Genomic DNA, 15,844 nt, shown 5'->3' with positions numbered 1-15,844 from the left:
CCTTTGTTTCTTTTATCTTCCCTTTTTGCTACTGTCTGTGGTTTTAATTAAGCATTTTGTATGGTTACATTTCTCTTCTCTCCTAGTTTATCAATTATACTCCTTTTAAAAAAGTTTTTAGTGTTCGTCTTAGTGTTTGCAATATGCATTTATAAATAATCCAAGTCTACTTTCAAATAACGCTATATTGATTCATGAGTAGTGTAGGTGCCTTATAACAGAATATTGTCAATTCCTTTTCCATCCTTTATACCACATTCACCCAGTACATTGTTATTATTACTCTGAAAAAATAGTCATCTATTATATCAATTCATAATAAGAAAAATATAATGTTACCTTATTTTATTCCCTCTGATGCTCTTCTTTTCTTTATGCAGATCCAATTTCTAATCTATATCATTTTCCTTTTCCCTGAAGAACTTTTAACATTTCTTGCAAGACAGATCTACTGGTGATATATTCCCTCAGTTTTTGTTTATCCTAGAAAGTCTTTATTTCTCCATTACTTTTGAAGGATAATTTTCCTAGATATAGAATTCTAGGCTGCTAGGGGTTTTTTGCATCAACACTTTAAATATTTCACTCCACTCTCTTCTTTCTTACATGGTTTCTGACAAAAAGAGTGACGTAATTCTTATCCTGGTTTCTTAATACACAGGTATTTTTTTAGTCTATGTTCTCTAAATATTTTCTCTTTGTTGTTGGTTATCCACATTTTGAATTTGCTATGCCTATGTGTGCTTTTTTTGGTATTTATCCTGCTTGGTGGTCTCTGAGCTTTCTGGATTTGTGGTTTAGTGTCTGTTGTGAATTTCAGAAAATTATCAGCCATTATTACTTCAGATGTTTCTTCTGTTCCTTTCTCTCTACTTTCCTTCTGGTATTCCCATTAGTTCCAAGTTTCATCTTCTATAATTATTCCACAGTGCTGGGATAGTCTGTTCTTTTGTTTTTGCAATTCAGTTTGGGAAGTTTCTATTGAAGAATCTTAGAGCTCAATGATTCTTCCCTCAGCCATGTCCAGTCTACCAATAACCTCATCAAAGGCATTCTTCATTTCTGTTACAGGTTTTTTACCTGTAGTATTTCCTTTTAATTTTTTTTCTTAAGAGCTTTTATCTCCTGCTAACATTACCCATCTGTTCTTGCATGTTGTCTGCTTTTTCCACTAGAGCCCTTAACAAGTTAATCATGGTTATTTTAATGGCTCTGATAATTCCAAAACTGGTATCATAGATAAGTCTCGTTCTGATGCTTTTCTCTCGTTCACACTGTGTTTGTTGCTTTTTAACATGCTTAGTAATTTTTGGCTGAAAGCTGAAAATGACATACCTGGTAATACAAACTGAGGTAATCAGCCTTTTAGTGTGAGGTTTTATATATTAACTGGCTAAGAGCTGGGATCTGTTTAGTATTTGTTGTAGCTGTATATGCCAGAGGCTTTGATTTCCTCTAGTGTCCTTGCTTTTGTATCCCGTTATTTTGGGGTTTCCTTAGAAACTCTTTCTTAATTACAATCTGTGTCTTGCAGTTTGCTCAGTTGTAATCCACTGTTATTTTACTTGACGTGGTGATAAGGTGTTAGAAAGGGGAAGTATTTTATAATCTTATGATTAGTTTTTGTTTGTTTGTTTTTAAGCAATCCTGGTCCCTGGGCTATGGCCTTTGGAAATATTTCTTATCCTTTTTAACCCTATCCCTTATGTGAGACAGAAAGGCTAGAGAGGGTGGGTTGTTTAATTATCTTTCCCCTGTTCAGGTAAGGTCCTACTAAAGTAGTTTCTCTGGCTGGTAGACCTTTGTTATTTAGAAGATAATGCTCTGAGTATATTTCAAAATGGTTATTTTCCCCTTCCCCCTGCCAGAAAAAAAAAGGAAATTTTTCTCCAATCTTTACTGCGATAGCCTGTTGGGACTCATGGAAGTAAAACCCATTAAAGGGTGGGGGTTCCCCAAAACTGGACCCCTAGGAGTTTTTAGCTCTTAAGCTAGTCTGTGCTAAGTCTCTGGCAATTCATCACTTACTGTTTAAGTGGTCCTATAAGTTATTATTCTACTAGCTTCTGCTCCTGGCAAGCTGATCTTGGCTATGATTCACTGTAATTCTCTGTACCTCTCTTCCCAGTCCCCAGTTTTCAGGGTGATAGTTTTCCTTGTGGCTTAAGGTCTTTGACAGATCTAAGAAAAGTCATTGATTTTGTGTTTGTTCAGATTTTTTTGTTGTTGTGAGGATGGGAGTGATAACTTCCAAGCTCTTGAGTGTTCAAATCTGAAACCAGAAACCTGGTTTCTCTAGAATATGTCTTTTATTCAAAGCTGATTAGTATCCTATTGGAAATTATAAAGATATCTAATATTTTTATGTAGCTTTTCACAAACTCCTTTTCACATATACTGTTTCACTGGATCCTCATGATCACCTTAGGCAAATTAATCTTCCTACTTTTTGTTTTCCATATCTGTAATACTAGAACCTACTGTATCATTTATTTTAAGGATTACATGTATTAATTTATGTAAAACATTTAAAATAGTGCCAGACACCCAGTAAGAATTACATATTGTCAGCTAAACATAGTTATTACATAGCTTTATTGTTCCTAGCTACACAGTTGAAGAAAATAAAGTTCAGAAAAATTGAGTAACTTACTGAAGGTTATGGGACGAGTTTAATTTTAAGTCAGATATTCTAAATTCAAATCTTGATTTCTTTTGCCATACCACAGCTTTTTCCTCTCTCATCTCCAATCATATTGTCTTCTATTCAACATATGCCTAAAAAGTATTCAAGCGACCAGGCATGGTGACTCACACCTGTAATCCCAACACTTTGGGAAGCCAAGGCAGGAGGATTGCTTCAGTGCGGGAGTTTGAGACCAGCTTGGGCAACATAGTGAAACCTCATCTCTATAAAAAATTTTAAAAATTAGTTGGGCACAGTGGCATATGCTCATTGTCTTGGTTGAGATGGGAGGATCACTTGAGCACAGGTGGTTGAGGCTGCAGTGAGCCATGACTGCACCACTGCACTCCAGCTTGGACAACAGAGTGAGACCCTGTCAACCAATCAATCAATCAACAAAGTATCCAATCTTACACACCAGGCACTGTGCTAGCTGTGAGAATAAGCAAGATGAAAAAATACATAAGCTCTGCCATCAAATAACTCATAGACCATTAGGAGACTAAAACATGGAGCCAGGTAACTTAAATCAATGTTGTAAGGCCAATGACAGAGAGGAGCACAGGAAATCCTAAGACCACGCACCTAGAGAAGGAAAGGGCCTCTGAGAGGTCTTCCTGGATGAGCTGACACTTGATTTCAATCTTAACAGACCTGCATGGTAGTCAGGAAAGAAAAAGGATGTCTGGAATAGAGCAGGGATTCCCAAACTTTACAAACACCAGGAAAGCTTGTGAAAACACAAATGCTAAGTCCTACCCCAGTATCTGAGGCTTAATAATTTGCATTTTTAATGAGTTCCTTGAGACAGGTCAAAACAAAAGAGTTGGCCAAAGATGAAGTGGGAAGTGTACAGGAGGCAGATCCTGGACAGAATTTCCTGCTGTGTTAAGGAGACCCAGCTTTACTTATCCTGAAAGCCACTAGGAAGGGATAGAGTGAAGATTTTAGTCTGCTCAGATTTACCATGAAACAGGATGGCTATTTTTTATTGCAACATGTAAAACTGACAAGAGGAGGCAAATGTGGCAATAATCCTGGTAAGAAATGATGAGACTTGAAGGAAGGTATCCATACTGGGAACAGAGGGAAGGAAAGCTAATGAAGGGATTTATGCTACATGATGGTAGACTTACTGATTGATTAGCTAAGGAAGAGGAAAGTCAACTTTGGAAGACTAGACGGAAGGTGGTAACACTGTGATCTGAGCAACTCCTTCATCAACTAAGATGGACCCTAAGGTTAAGGAAACAAAGTTACCTATGTGGTAAGGGTTCAGGGCCAGCTGGCAAGGCAAATTTTTAAATCCCTACAGCTCTAAACTCCCTAACAACAGGAGCTATCAGATCCCTTCTACTCTGATTTACAACCCAGACCACTATGACTCTGACTGGACAGAGCGCCAGTCTTACATTCTTTTTTTTTTGAGATGGAGTCTCACTCTGTCACCCAGGCTGGAGTGCAGTGGCGTGATCTCTGCTCACTGCAAGCTCCGCCTCCCAGGTTCACGCCATTCTCCTGCCTCAGCGTCCCGAGTAGCTGGGACTACAGGTGCCCGCCACCATGATTGGCTAATTTTTTGTATTTTTAGTAGAGATGGGGTTTCACCGTGTTAGGCAGGATGGTCTCGATCTCCTGACCTCGTGATCCGCCCGCCTCAGCCTCGCAAAGTGCTGGGATTACAGGCGTGAGCCGCCACACCTAGCAACATTGTTTGTTGATAAGTAACTGCAGACCTTAAACCAGTTTCAGCCAGTGTACAGAGGCTGCTCACAAACTGTCTTTGTGTACTATAGTTCTAACATAAAGAACCCAATTCACCCTCATTTTAATGCTAAAACCTCACCCCAAAGTGAATATGAGATGTATGTTACATATGTTTACCCATTGCACATGCGCTCTGCTCCCCTCATAAATATGTATAGCTTCCCCCCAAGCCTGCTGATTATGTACAACTCGACTGTATGACCCAGGCCTTGTGAGGCATAAAACCCAACCTGCCCTTCCCTTCTTTGAAGACAGGAACACATTCAGCACACACCAGAGACTGTCTCTTCCCAGTTTGCAAACCAATATCATTAATGAAGCTCTCCTTTCTAAAATTTAGCCATCTTGGTGGTCTTTTGGATGACATCACCAAGGAGAAAGAACAAAGGGGGAGGAAAAGTTCAAAGATTCCTCAAATAATACCACAGTGTGAGTGAAGTAGGCTTCTTCAGATGGGAAATATTTAAGCACATCTAAAATGCAGAGAAAGGTGGCCATAGAAAGAGAAGGATGAAGATATGGAAGAGCAAGGGAATGATTCAGAGGTTTCCAGCACAGGGCAGAATAAGGGGGTCAAATGCACCAGGGAATGGCTGGACTTTGAAGTGGAAGGTACCTCTGAGTTTGCCAGTACAGAGGCAGGAGTGGGTGTAGATTTACATACATTTATAGATGACGATGGTAAAGTGAGAGCTCAGGAATACTCTAAATTTCTTGATGAAAAAAGAAGAGAGGGACCCATCTGTTGAGGATGAAGAGGAGGGAAGCTGTGCAAACTGATATTCAGTTCCACACATTTCTCCAACAGCCATTCAGGAAGTTAACTATAGTTATGCTCTGGCATGTTGATGTTGTAAGAATGTTATTTTATTCCACTTAAATTGCATGACAAGCTTTAGTGTTCCTTAGTTTACTCCACCCCCAGTCATGCATTACCCCAGTTGTGGTCATAAGAACATAAGACAATGTGAAAAACTAAAATAAAAAAAAAACTTCATAAAATAACAAAGTATTGTTTATAAGTTCAGGAACATAACCACAATTCAAATGTGAATTTCTTGTAATTAAGCTACTGATTCTTTAATACCTTTTGCAGAGCATCTTCTGTTTTTTCAGGGTTTGTTTTTAGGGCTTGAGAAGCATCATACATAGGAATTGGCATAAATCTTAAAGTGTAGTTCCTAGAAAAAGGAGAAAATAATATACTTATTTAAAAATAACTTCCTATTACCTTAATTCAGCACTCTTTTTTTTTAATCCAAAAGGATAGCTGCAAGAGCAGCTTAGAAAATTCCAAACCACCAGACCATTTAGGCCCCTAGATTGCAGATTATCCTTTGTAATAACCACATGTGCAAATACCACAGGCAACCACATTAATTCACACTACCTACAAAACTGACACAACTTTGAGGAATGCAGTTTTGTTGTTTTGTTTTTAGTTTTGGATTCCATCAAGGACAGAATTTTCACACTGGGATTGAAAAGATGAACTGAGGGAAAGCCTGGGGAAAGTCCAGCATCAACCTGCTACATGGGTTTTAGTAACCAATAGATCTGACTGTACCTGGGTCCCCACAGTGATTATGTGTGACAACCAGCCCCAAACTGGTAGAGGAAAAAACAGAAATCAAAACAAAACATTTGCTTGCAAAATAAGCCATTAGCATCCACAAAATAGTCTATTAAGTTTCTGGGCTCCATTAAATGAAGATGTCCAATATACATGGGATTGTCTTTTTTAAAGCTGCTGGGAAAGGGTCTGCTGCCTGGCTAAACACTCTGATCTCTGCAGGTCCTTTCAGCTTGAGTTCAAGAGCTGATGTCCACCAGGTTCTAGAAACCAAATGAAGCAACTGTTGATTGCTGTATATTATCCCATTGCTACTGGCAGGCCTATTAAACACAAACATGCAGGAGTGAGCCATTTTTGTGTGAGGAAAACACACAGAACTCTGAATCTGGTCCTGGCCTTTGATCCTGACCCTGCTGCAAACTGCTATGTGCTCAGATGACCATTAACACCTGCTCACCTACCACAAATGCCAGTATTAGAGATGACTTCTGTCCTCCACCCCAAAATGCCATCTGTCCATTTCTACAACATGGTGCTCAGGAAGAGCTCAATTTCACCTTGGGCTACTTGGTGGCAACTGGGACATGAAAATTGCACAGTAGCTGCCTTGTTTTAGGACTCTAAACTATCAGCAGCACTCAGTGTGCTTCTCAGGCATATTTAGATGACATCTACTAAAAGAATAAATTAGCAGCTAACTCCTAAAATAAGGTACTACTAAAGAATAAATAATAAAGAAAACCATCAACTTAATAGTAGCAGTCTAGATGGGCTAATGGAAAAAAATATTCACCCAGTCCAACTTATAGAGTAGCTTCAAGTAAAATAATCAGACAAAGAGAAAGCTGTAATTTCTACGGCTTTAATTTTTATCTTAGCTTTGTTTTAGCAAAATTGTTTTTGTTTGCCTTCAGAAAATCCAGCCAAATGAAACTAAGAGACGATATGTCTTTTTTACGGCCTTGACAATTTTTCTTTCCCTCATCCAATTTTTATCATGTTACAGACCAGCATAGTTTATTTAAACCAAATGTGATTTTGAAGCATTGGCATCTTGGAGCAGAGCATACATAATCGACTGTGATCAAGGGAGTCCGATAGTCAATCTGGAAATGTTGAGTATTGGTTGTGCATGCTCCTGCTTCTTCCAAACACCAGCCTGGGCTGGCAGTCTACAACAATATCAGGGTGGCAACTGTGCTGTTAGCATCCAGATGCAGCTCAGTGTAAATAAATGTCTCCATTTGGGGTTTTGTGGTGCAACGGGAGTAACCATAGGTGGGTCTGTAATCATGCAGTGGCCATGCTAAACTGATGGTCTAAGCTGCCTTACCCCTATTTAGCGATGCCCTGGGGTCAGTACAGAAAAGGGGCTGAGAGATGAGTCTGTGATTTTGTAATGGCAGTAACTTTGAACTCCTGGCTGAAGTAGAGCCACAGGATTTAGAAATGGAAGGGGCTTAGAGATCATTTATCCTAATCCTCTCACTTCATGAAAAAAGAATTAATCAGAGAGGTAAAATGCCTTGATCAAGATCACAGGCTTGTGGGTGACAGAACTGAAGACTGAATGAAGGACTCCGGATTCCCAGTCTAGGGTTGTACCACAACACCATGTCAGGCATGAGAGGCCCTCCTGGGAGGCCTCACATATACAAGGAATCTGGAAAAACACAAAATAATGAGCATTTCCTCCCCTTTCCGAGGGAAATGGCTTCTATGCTATCCGCCCCTTATTTTTCACCCATATTTTATGGCCTCTCATTTTTAATGCTATAAGTCTGTTTCGTTCACTTATGCCTTTATAATACAGTATGAGGATTGAAAAGCCCAGAAAGAATCACATTCCTAGTATTACTTTCAACTATGTCTAGTATTATTTTCTCATTTAGTTTACTGGGAAAGTAAATTCAACAATAAATAATAATTGCAGGCTTTAGTTACTGAAGTAATGAAAAAAGTCTTTCATAGTAATGAGACAACTTAGCCCTGGGCTTACCATTTATCAATTTCACCTTTATTTTCTGGACCTCAGCTTTCTTCTCACCAGTGAATTCAAAGGTGTCACAATAGGCAAAAGAACGAGACCCAGTGTAGATTGTGAAACCACAAAGGGGAAAGGAAACAAGGCAAGTGTCACACAGCCCCTTTCCCATGATCTCATTTAATTCTCATGACAGTGTGGTGTTTTTGGCAGAACAGGCATCTGTGCCCTCATTTCATATATAAGGAAACTCCCACCAGGAGAAATTCAATGTCTTCCAAGATCCCACAGTTGGTTAGCTGTAGACTAAATTCAGACCCAGATCTTCTGATCCCCAATAAACAGTTGATTCTATTACCCCACAGATAACACATATACCATTGGTTTTTGTTTTTTTTATTTTCCTAGAAAGAAATCCTAATTCAAACTTACTTTTCCATAGCAACAGCTATATCCTGAAAGCCTTGTGCAGTGATGTTGTTCTTGTCCCATATTACAGTCCTGTTTGAAAACCAAATCACATAAATGATCAGACACTTAGAGAAAATGATTCTCACATTGAATATAAACCTCTTATAGACAGCACTGTCTAGATATTTCAGTACAGCTGCATTATGTGAGCAAGGAATGATGTTCATCTTCATTTCTAACAAAACAAGGATAAGCATTTCCCCCAATATTATATTCGTAACACATTTACCATGCAAGTAGTATGGAAAAACTGTACTTAAAAGCAATAGCACATATATTAACTTACTATTATGTTATCTAACCTTCACTAGACAGAAAACTCTAAATTCTGATATTTCTCTGATATTCTCCCAATCATATTCTCATATTTATGCCTGAGGTGGAAGCTATTTACAAAAGATGCTAACCAGTTCCATGCCCAATATAAAGAATTTCAGCTACTGAGATTTTTCCCCCCACACAGTAAAACACTAGTGTTTCTAAAACACTAGAGAGAATCTGTCATAGTTCCTTGTGTTTTCATTATTTCCCTGACATGGCTTAATTAGTAATCCTAGGAACTTCCTCACTCTGCTGGCAAAATATCAGTTACTATAAACTGGAGATTGTTTGCTTTTTAAACACAAAATCTATTTGGGGAGAAAAATATTACTTTACCTTCAGAATGTGTATACTTCAGAGGTATTTAGGATTTGTCAGTTCACCCTGACACATAAAATAGCTTTTATTTGTCTGGATGATCCCAGCCTCACAACTTTCACTGCCTTCGCTTCCTAATCTCGATGACCTGCTTTACACACATACTGACCTTCAAAGAAATTGCTGCAGATTTTGGCTTTTGGCTTCAGTTTAGACAGAAATCTCAGACTTTTATGCCAGCGAATAGAAAAACATCATGAAAGAGCCCTTGAGGAGCAATGTGAATTAATTCTTCATTCACCAGACTGCTGACCTAGGTAGCAACTCCAATCTCTCTGAATGATGGATGGCAACAAGGTGACAGTAGAGCTGGTCCTTGAGAAAAGCCATGCTTAGGAAACATGGAATAAAACTGCTAAAGGGAACAGCTAGCACCCAGTGTGAGCCTGGTTTTGAAGCAGCAGACCTCTTGTGCCCCTTGTTTTTAAGTCTTTATATATGCAGGCATGAGCAAGGGGGTTAAGACCTTGGGCTCACAGCGAAGTATGGGCTCTGCTCACTTAGTGTTGCCTACAAAACCCTCCTAGCTTCTCACTGCCTTTACCCACACATTGGTCAGCTATCAACACTGATGTGAAATGGGAAACTGTGGCAGTTCTCAGTCAGGTTCTACCTTACGACAGAACTATAAGACAACAGACCGAAGGAATCACTACGTCTAAATTTGGGAACACCCTCCTCATTATTCTGACAGAAGTCTTGACACTGTCACCTCTTCTCCTCAAGATGGCCTCATGGGAAGCCCAGGTTCCCTTGGGCCCAGCAGCTCTGCAATGCTTGCTGTTCAGAATGTGCTCCAAGCCTTCTTCATGAGCAGGGAAGGCGGGATCTGCCTACCTGAGCTTAGTGTTGATCTGCAGTGCTTTGGCCAGCATCTTCGCTCCCATGTCCCCCATTCCGTTGCCACTAATGTCCACTTTGGTCAGGGAGGTGTTGCTTCCCAGGGCATTGATGATGATGGTGACCTCAGTCTTGAGTTTCGAATCAGCCAGGGACAAGGACTGCAGAGGCTGTGGAGCAAATGGCACGCGGCACTCAGCAGTCTCATCAAAGCAGCACCCACTCTCCACGATGCATTTCGTGGAGAATGAGAGGGGATGGACCCACTGCACGTGTCTGATTTTAGAACTACTACCTAAAAGACACTCATGGATAGAAACTGAAGGTTCTGGCACAAAATGGACCGCTGGAGTCAAAGATGGAGAACTTGTGTTTTAATGCTGAATACCTACCACTTCTCTTTTAAGGGAAGCCAGGTAAAGACATGTAGGCTGACAAATGCCAGTGTGAAGCAGAGATAGGATGAAATAAATAAAAACATAAAATAAAAATTTCTCAGCTTTAATATGATCACCCTTTATACCCATTTTATTTTTATACAAGGTGAAATGACACCTTAAAATAGTAATAGAGGACAAATACAAGATAAAAGCCAGCCAGGATTAATAAATAATAGCTGACAATTATTGAACAATTACTATGTTTAACCACCATTTAAGCTTTTTATGCGTATTAATTCACTTAATCTTCCCACTAACCCACTGCTTAGATGCTACTGTTATCCCCATTTCCCAAACCAACAAACAGAAAAGTTAGGTGACTCAACCAAGGTTACATTGTTAGAAAGCACCTGAACTAGGATTCAAACCCAGATGTACTGGTTCCAGATTTCATGCTCCTAACCTTATACCACATCTCCCTACTAGCTTATCGCAGACCTTTTTGATCATCACCCTTTAATTTTATCTGTTTGTTTTTTTTTTGAGACAGGGTCTCGCTTTGTGCAGAATGCACAGGCTGGAGTGCAGTGGTACTATCACCACTGCACTGCAGCCTTGACCTCTTGGGCTCAAGCCATCCTCCCACCTCAGCCTCCCAAGTAACTGGAACTACAGGTGCATGCCACCACATTTGACTCATTTTAAAATATTTTTTGTAGAGACAGGGTCTCACTATGTTGCCAAGGCTGGTCTCGAACTCCCAGGCTCAAGTGATCCTCTCACCTTGGTTTCCTAAAATGCTGGAATTACAGGCAGGAGCCACCACACTCGGCCTTAACTTTATCTGTTAAGTTTCAATCAGAAGATACATCTACAATTCTTTTTTTAAGTCAAACTTGTGTGGCTTTTTTTTTTTTTTTTTTTTTTTTTTTTTTTTTTTTTTTTTGAGGCAAGGTCTCGCTCTGTCCCCCAAAGCTGGAGTGCTGCAGTGGCATAATCTCGGCTCACTGCAACCTCCGCCTCCCAGGTTCAAGTGATTCTCCTGCCTCAGTCTCCCGAGTAGCTGGGATTACAGGCACCCACTACCATGCCTGGCTAATTTTTGTATTTTTAGTAGAGACAGGGTTTCACCATGTTGGCCAGGCTGGTCTCAAACTCCTGACTTCAAGTGATCCACCAGCCTCAGTCTCCCAAAGTGCGAGGATTACAGGCGTGAACCACCGTGCCAGGCCTTGTGTGACCTTTTTATTTGACCATAAGCTGTATGGTGAATCCAAACCAGTCCACTCATTGTCCATCCATTTAAACCAGATATTGAAAGCACTCAGCCTAAAGGCAGGTTTTGTTTGTCTTGCATGGTATCTGACCAAATTAATAATAGTAACAATAAATTAATAGAGCTTCCTACTTATACCCAGCTCACTTTACTAGTTTATGTTGCCTTCCTAGCCCCGTGGGCATTTGAGTTTGCATTCCTTGATTTAAGCCATAACTTATTAAAGTGGGGTAAGAATTCCAGGTTAACCAGGTTGAACCAATGTAGCTCTAAATGTCAGAATTCAGACATCCCTGGGAGATGTGGATGTCTCCTGGGTTGCGTGGGGTCCTCTATATTGTCCTAGCCACACTAAACAAATTATATGGTTATTGCATAAGCAGTCCCAACACTACAGGAAGTACTGATAGAAGCAGCTTCTGGGGTAATCTATGACCAAGTTCCACAATGCCTGGGGGATTGGAGCTCTCAAGGTGTGCCTGGGTGGTCTACATGACAGCCCCCACACACAGTCTGGGGTTTGTCTGTGTCTACTCAAACACTTAACATTGACTTCCAAAGCAACATCTGTGAGAGGTTCATCTACCAAAGGGCCACAGGAGACAGAATGAGGGTGTTGATGGTTTCAAGACTCAGATATCAACAAAGCATCATTATGCATTTGGTTGGTACCAAGAGACAATAAGCATATTATTGTCCTTATCATCCAAATTTACCATGGCTTTCAAAGTTAATACATTTATGGTAAAATCAAAAGGTAATGTTGTATTAATCAGAATAAAATTTATAAAAGTTAAATGGCCTGGTAAGTGCTAAGGTAATTAAAACCTGGGCCAAAAAGTCTGCATACATTTAGACTCAAGTGGGTTTAGCTTGGTTTCTTCAGTTTTCTTAACATCCTACATACAGGTAAGCGGAAATGACAACTAAAAACGCTTCAGGCTCAGGAAACTTACTGTTTTAAAGAAAAACAAACACAATATGCTTTAATAAAAAGATGTAATTACATCTTTCATCATTTCAATAATCTTGATTCAATTACTACGAAAATGATATATTATAGCTTCTTCCTAATACTGGAAAACTGCCAACTCTCCGAGCTATCAAGTATCAATTCCAGGACTATATTCAAATTCTAATACACCCCAGTTAATACTTAAAAATAATAGGCAGAGTCATTAATGCGAACAGAACAACCCGAATTGCATGCATATTTATAAGGTCATCCTTTCTTGATTTATTGTACTTCTGTGTAACATTACTATTTGAAATCTTACTATTTATTTTTCATAGCTGAACATGCTTAATCTGAGAATCTGTCTCCTGGCTACAGGCACCCCCAGGAGAAACACATTCTGTTCTACTGGTTACAAAATGGGTTCGTATGTAATACTTCAGAACAAAACTCCCTGTCATCTTGGCCCCTCTATGTTACTGTCCCATGACTCTGGGTGCAGCGGACTGAAAACCACTGTCTATAGCTGAAGGTGACACTGGAACCCAGCAGCATGTAGGTTTTTCAACTGAACATAATGTATAATACTGGGTGAATAAGGTATTCCATAGGCTGGTCAAAGAACAAGCTCTACAAACACCAGGTCAGAATGTAAAAAGTAAAGAGATTATTTTTTAATATGTAAAACTTGTAAATAAATAAAACAAAAAATGATCCCAATTGTACCAGGTATTGGTAAAAATTTTTATCATCACAAGACTCATCTCCTAATCATTTCAAATTCTTTTGCATATTACCGATTTAAAAGTAGAAAAAAACAGAATTGCTTTCTGAAAAAGCCATCTACTTTTCAATGGCAGGAACATAAAAAGCTTTTCATTGTACAGTATTATGAGTGACACTCTATTCAAACTTGTGACTTGACAGAATTCACATTTATATAGCAAACTTTATCATCTGCAAATATGGTTTTAGGTATATTTTAACTATCATCTTTAAGTAACAGACTTCCAGAATTATAGATACAGTTTGAAGAACCTCACATAATGAGCAAAACATAAAATTTATGTACTTTTCATAAAAATATAAATTTTCCTAAAGTATGTGTAAAGGAAAAAACACATGGGTGAATATTAAGTATAATTATGTAATATTAGCTTCCCTAATCTGTTAAAACTGGGCCAATACTGGAAAATCAGAAACTCAAACAAGGCAGAGTGATGCAAAGTCAAATTAAATATGTAAAGCAAACAGCATAAACTCTGAGAAGTCTAAATTACATTCTAATTATACGCCTAATTTCAATAACCCAGCATAAGAGCAACAAAATATGGGGTTTATTAGCAAATGAGGGTAAGGAGAAGTGCTGAATTCATTAAATAATAATGAGATTCATTTTCTAGCCCACAGATTGAAAATTACATCCACAGTGAAGAGGAAAGAGAACAGAATTTTCTCCTGCCCACCAGCTCAGAGCCCCGCCAAAGAAGTGGGGGCAACAGCAAGTGAGGAAGTGTCCAGTGTCCGTCCCTCCTGGCCTCTTAGCTTTCACAGAAAAGTCAGCTTACAGCTGTAATAGAATTTGCTATTCCCTGGTATGAATTCAGAAGGGAAAATGATACTTTTTCAAAATGTGACATACTTCACGTGATTAATGTAAAAATCATCCTCATGACCTACAAAAGTAGCTATTACAAAACAGGAATAATATGACTCTTCATAGTAGGAATACAAATTGATCTGAGTTTTAGGAACTGGAAAAGCTGAGTCTGGTGACCAAATAGGACTTTGAGAGGAAAGGGACAAAATCTTAGAGAGCATCAGTAAAGTATAAGGTGTAACACACCAGCTCTAAATTAAATGGATTCATGGTAGAGTGCTTCTTATTTTGTCCATAAAATAACTTTTCTTTCTCCTAATCCATTTTAAAGGGCAGCAAAATAAGATATTATTTGAAATTAAACTTCTTTACCCTGAACTAAATTTTGGTTCATTGCCCCTTTCGAGCAATGAAAGGAGATTAAAAATACAGAGTGCTACTAGACTTCAAGAAGCAATTAAAGATGGAAGAAAACTTCCTTGGTCTCCTATAATTCCACATAATTATTAGATGAAATTCAAATTAGCAATATGATATTTCTCAGCATTATATAAGATCATAAAGTCAACTAGATTGTAAAAATTCATGCCTGAAGATTAGTTTATTAGCTAAAGTTAGGGAGTAGTAAGGCTAATTAAAAGATAGGCTCAGGAGTCAATTTATACTTCTTTTTATCTATTAATGACAATCTTCCTTTAATTGACAGTGAGTTGAATGAAGTAAAAAAGTAAGTTTTTAAATACATTCTACAACTCTACTAAAGCGTATTTATTCCATTTTTAAAAAGTAATGGAAAATGTACACGTTGATAAAACTATCTGAAAGCATTTCAGCAATAATCCAGTAGAAATAGTAAGAATGGCAACAAACAGAAGATTTTAGTAAAAAATGTTTAACACAATACTCACTGATTCTTCATCTTGAATCATCTGTACTAAGTTGTCCAATACAGGTGTCAGATTTCTAAAGAGATTTTAGAGATGTGGACAGTGGAATCAAATCAAAAGCTTTCAGGAGGCTGGTTATTTTCATCATTGTCATATAAAAAAATTCAAAACTCTTACTTGGATTTCATATTATTAAAATTTTTGCCTAACGCCAGGTGTTGTATTGATCTGTTTTTACTGAGCCACACTATTAAGGTAGATAGGTCAGATTCTAAACCTGGAAAGAATCAGAGTAAGTAGAGCATCAAAACACATGTGTATAAATTAATTTTCAGCTGGAACACAATTAAGCAAAGGTGACATGTAGTTGGATGACTTCCTTTACCTTCCTGAGGGGCCTGGGATTCTAATCTTTTATTTTCAAAGGCACTCTTTGCTCTCTTTTCATGTCCTATTATTTCACAGGGATAAACTCATTCTCTACAAAGACTTATCTAAATCTCTTATACAATCAGTGGCTAAACCAAGTCAGCAGGAAATGGGAATGACTAATGGCAGAAAGTTTCATCTCTCCCCACCACTCTGTAAGAGAAAATTCCAACAAACTGTTCACTGTGAGGTAAGTGGAGTTAAAGTTGTCTATGCAAATTTCACAGGTTCATACTAACATGATACTACAATCAGCAGAAATGAAGCTAATGAAATAAGCTTCTGAATAAATAA

At 38.5% G+C, this 15,844-nt stretch overlaps 1 protein-coding gene across 9 annotated transcripts in view; it reads right to left on the bottom strand.

Moving 5' to 3' along the window:
- The window catches only part of CARMIL1 (capping protein regulator and myosin 1 linker 1), a 354,404-nt gene that overhangs the window by 93,061 nt on the left and 245,499 nt on the right, over window positions 1-15,844 (bottom strand). For all 9 annotated transcript variants that reach the window (XM_054493464.2, XM_054493465.2, XM_054493468.2 and 6 more), the window contains 5 exons: window positions 15,299-15,398; window positions 15,143-15,197; window positions 10,021-10,193; window positions 8,446-8,514; window positions 5,541-5,634 (listed from right to left, as the gene is read on the bottom strand). In XM_054493464.2, the coding sequence (XP_054349439.1) occupies window positions 5,541-5,634; window positions 8,446-8,514; window positions 10,021-10,193; window positions 15,143-15,197; window positions 15,299-15,398 (491 nt within the window). The remainder of the gene's footprint in view (window positions 1-5,540; window positions 5,635-8,445; window positions 8,515-10,020; window positions 10,194-15,142; window positions 15,198-15,298; window positions 15,399-15,844) is intronic.

The sequence above is a fragment of the Pongo pygmaeus genome, chromosome 5 (genome assembly GCF_028885625.2).
Source record: "Pongo pygmaeus isolate AG05252 chromosome 5, NHGRI_mPonPyg2-v2.0_pri, whole genome shotgun sequence".
Classification (NCBI taxonomy): Eukaryota; Metazoa; Chordata; class Mammalia; order Primates; family Hominidae; genus Pongo; species Pongo pygmaeus.
This window is presented reverse-complemented; position numbering and strand designations above follow the sequence as displayed.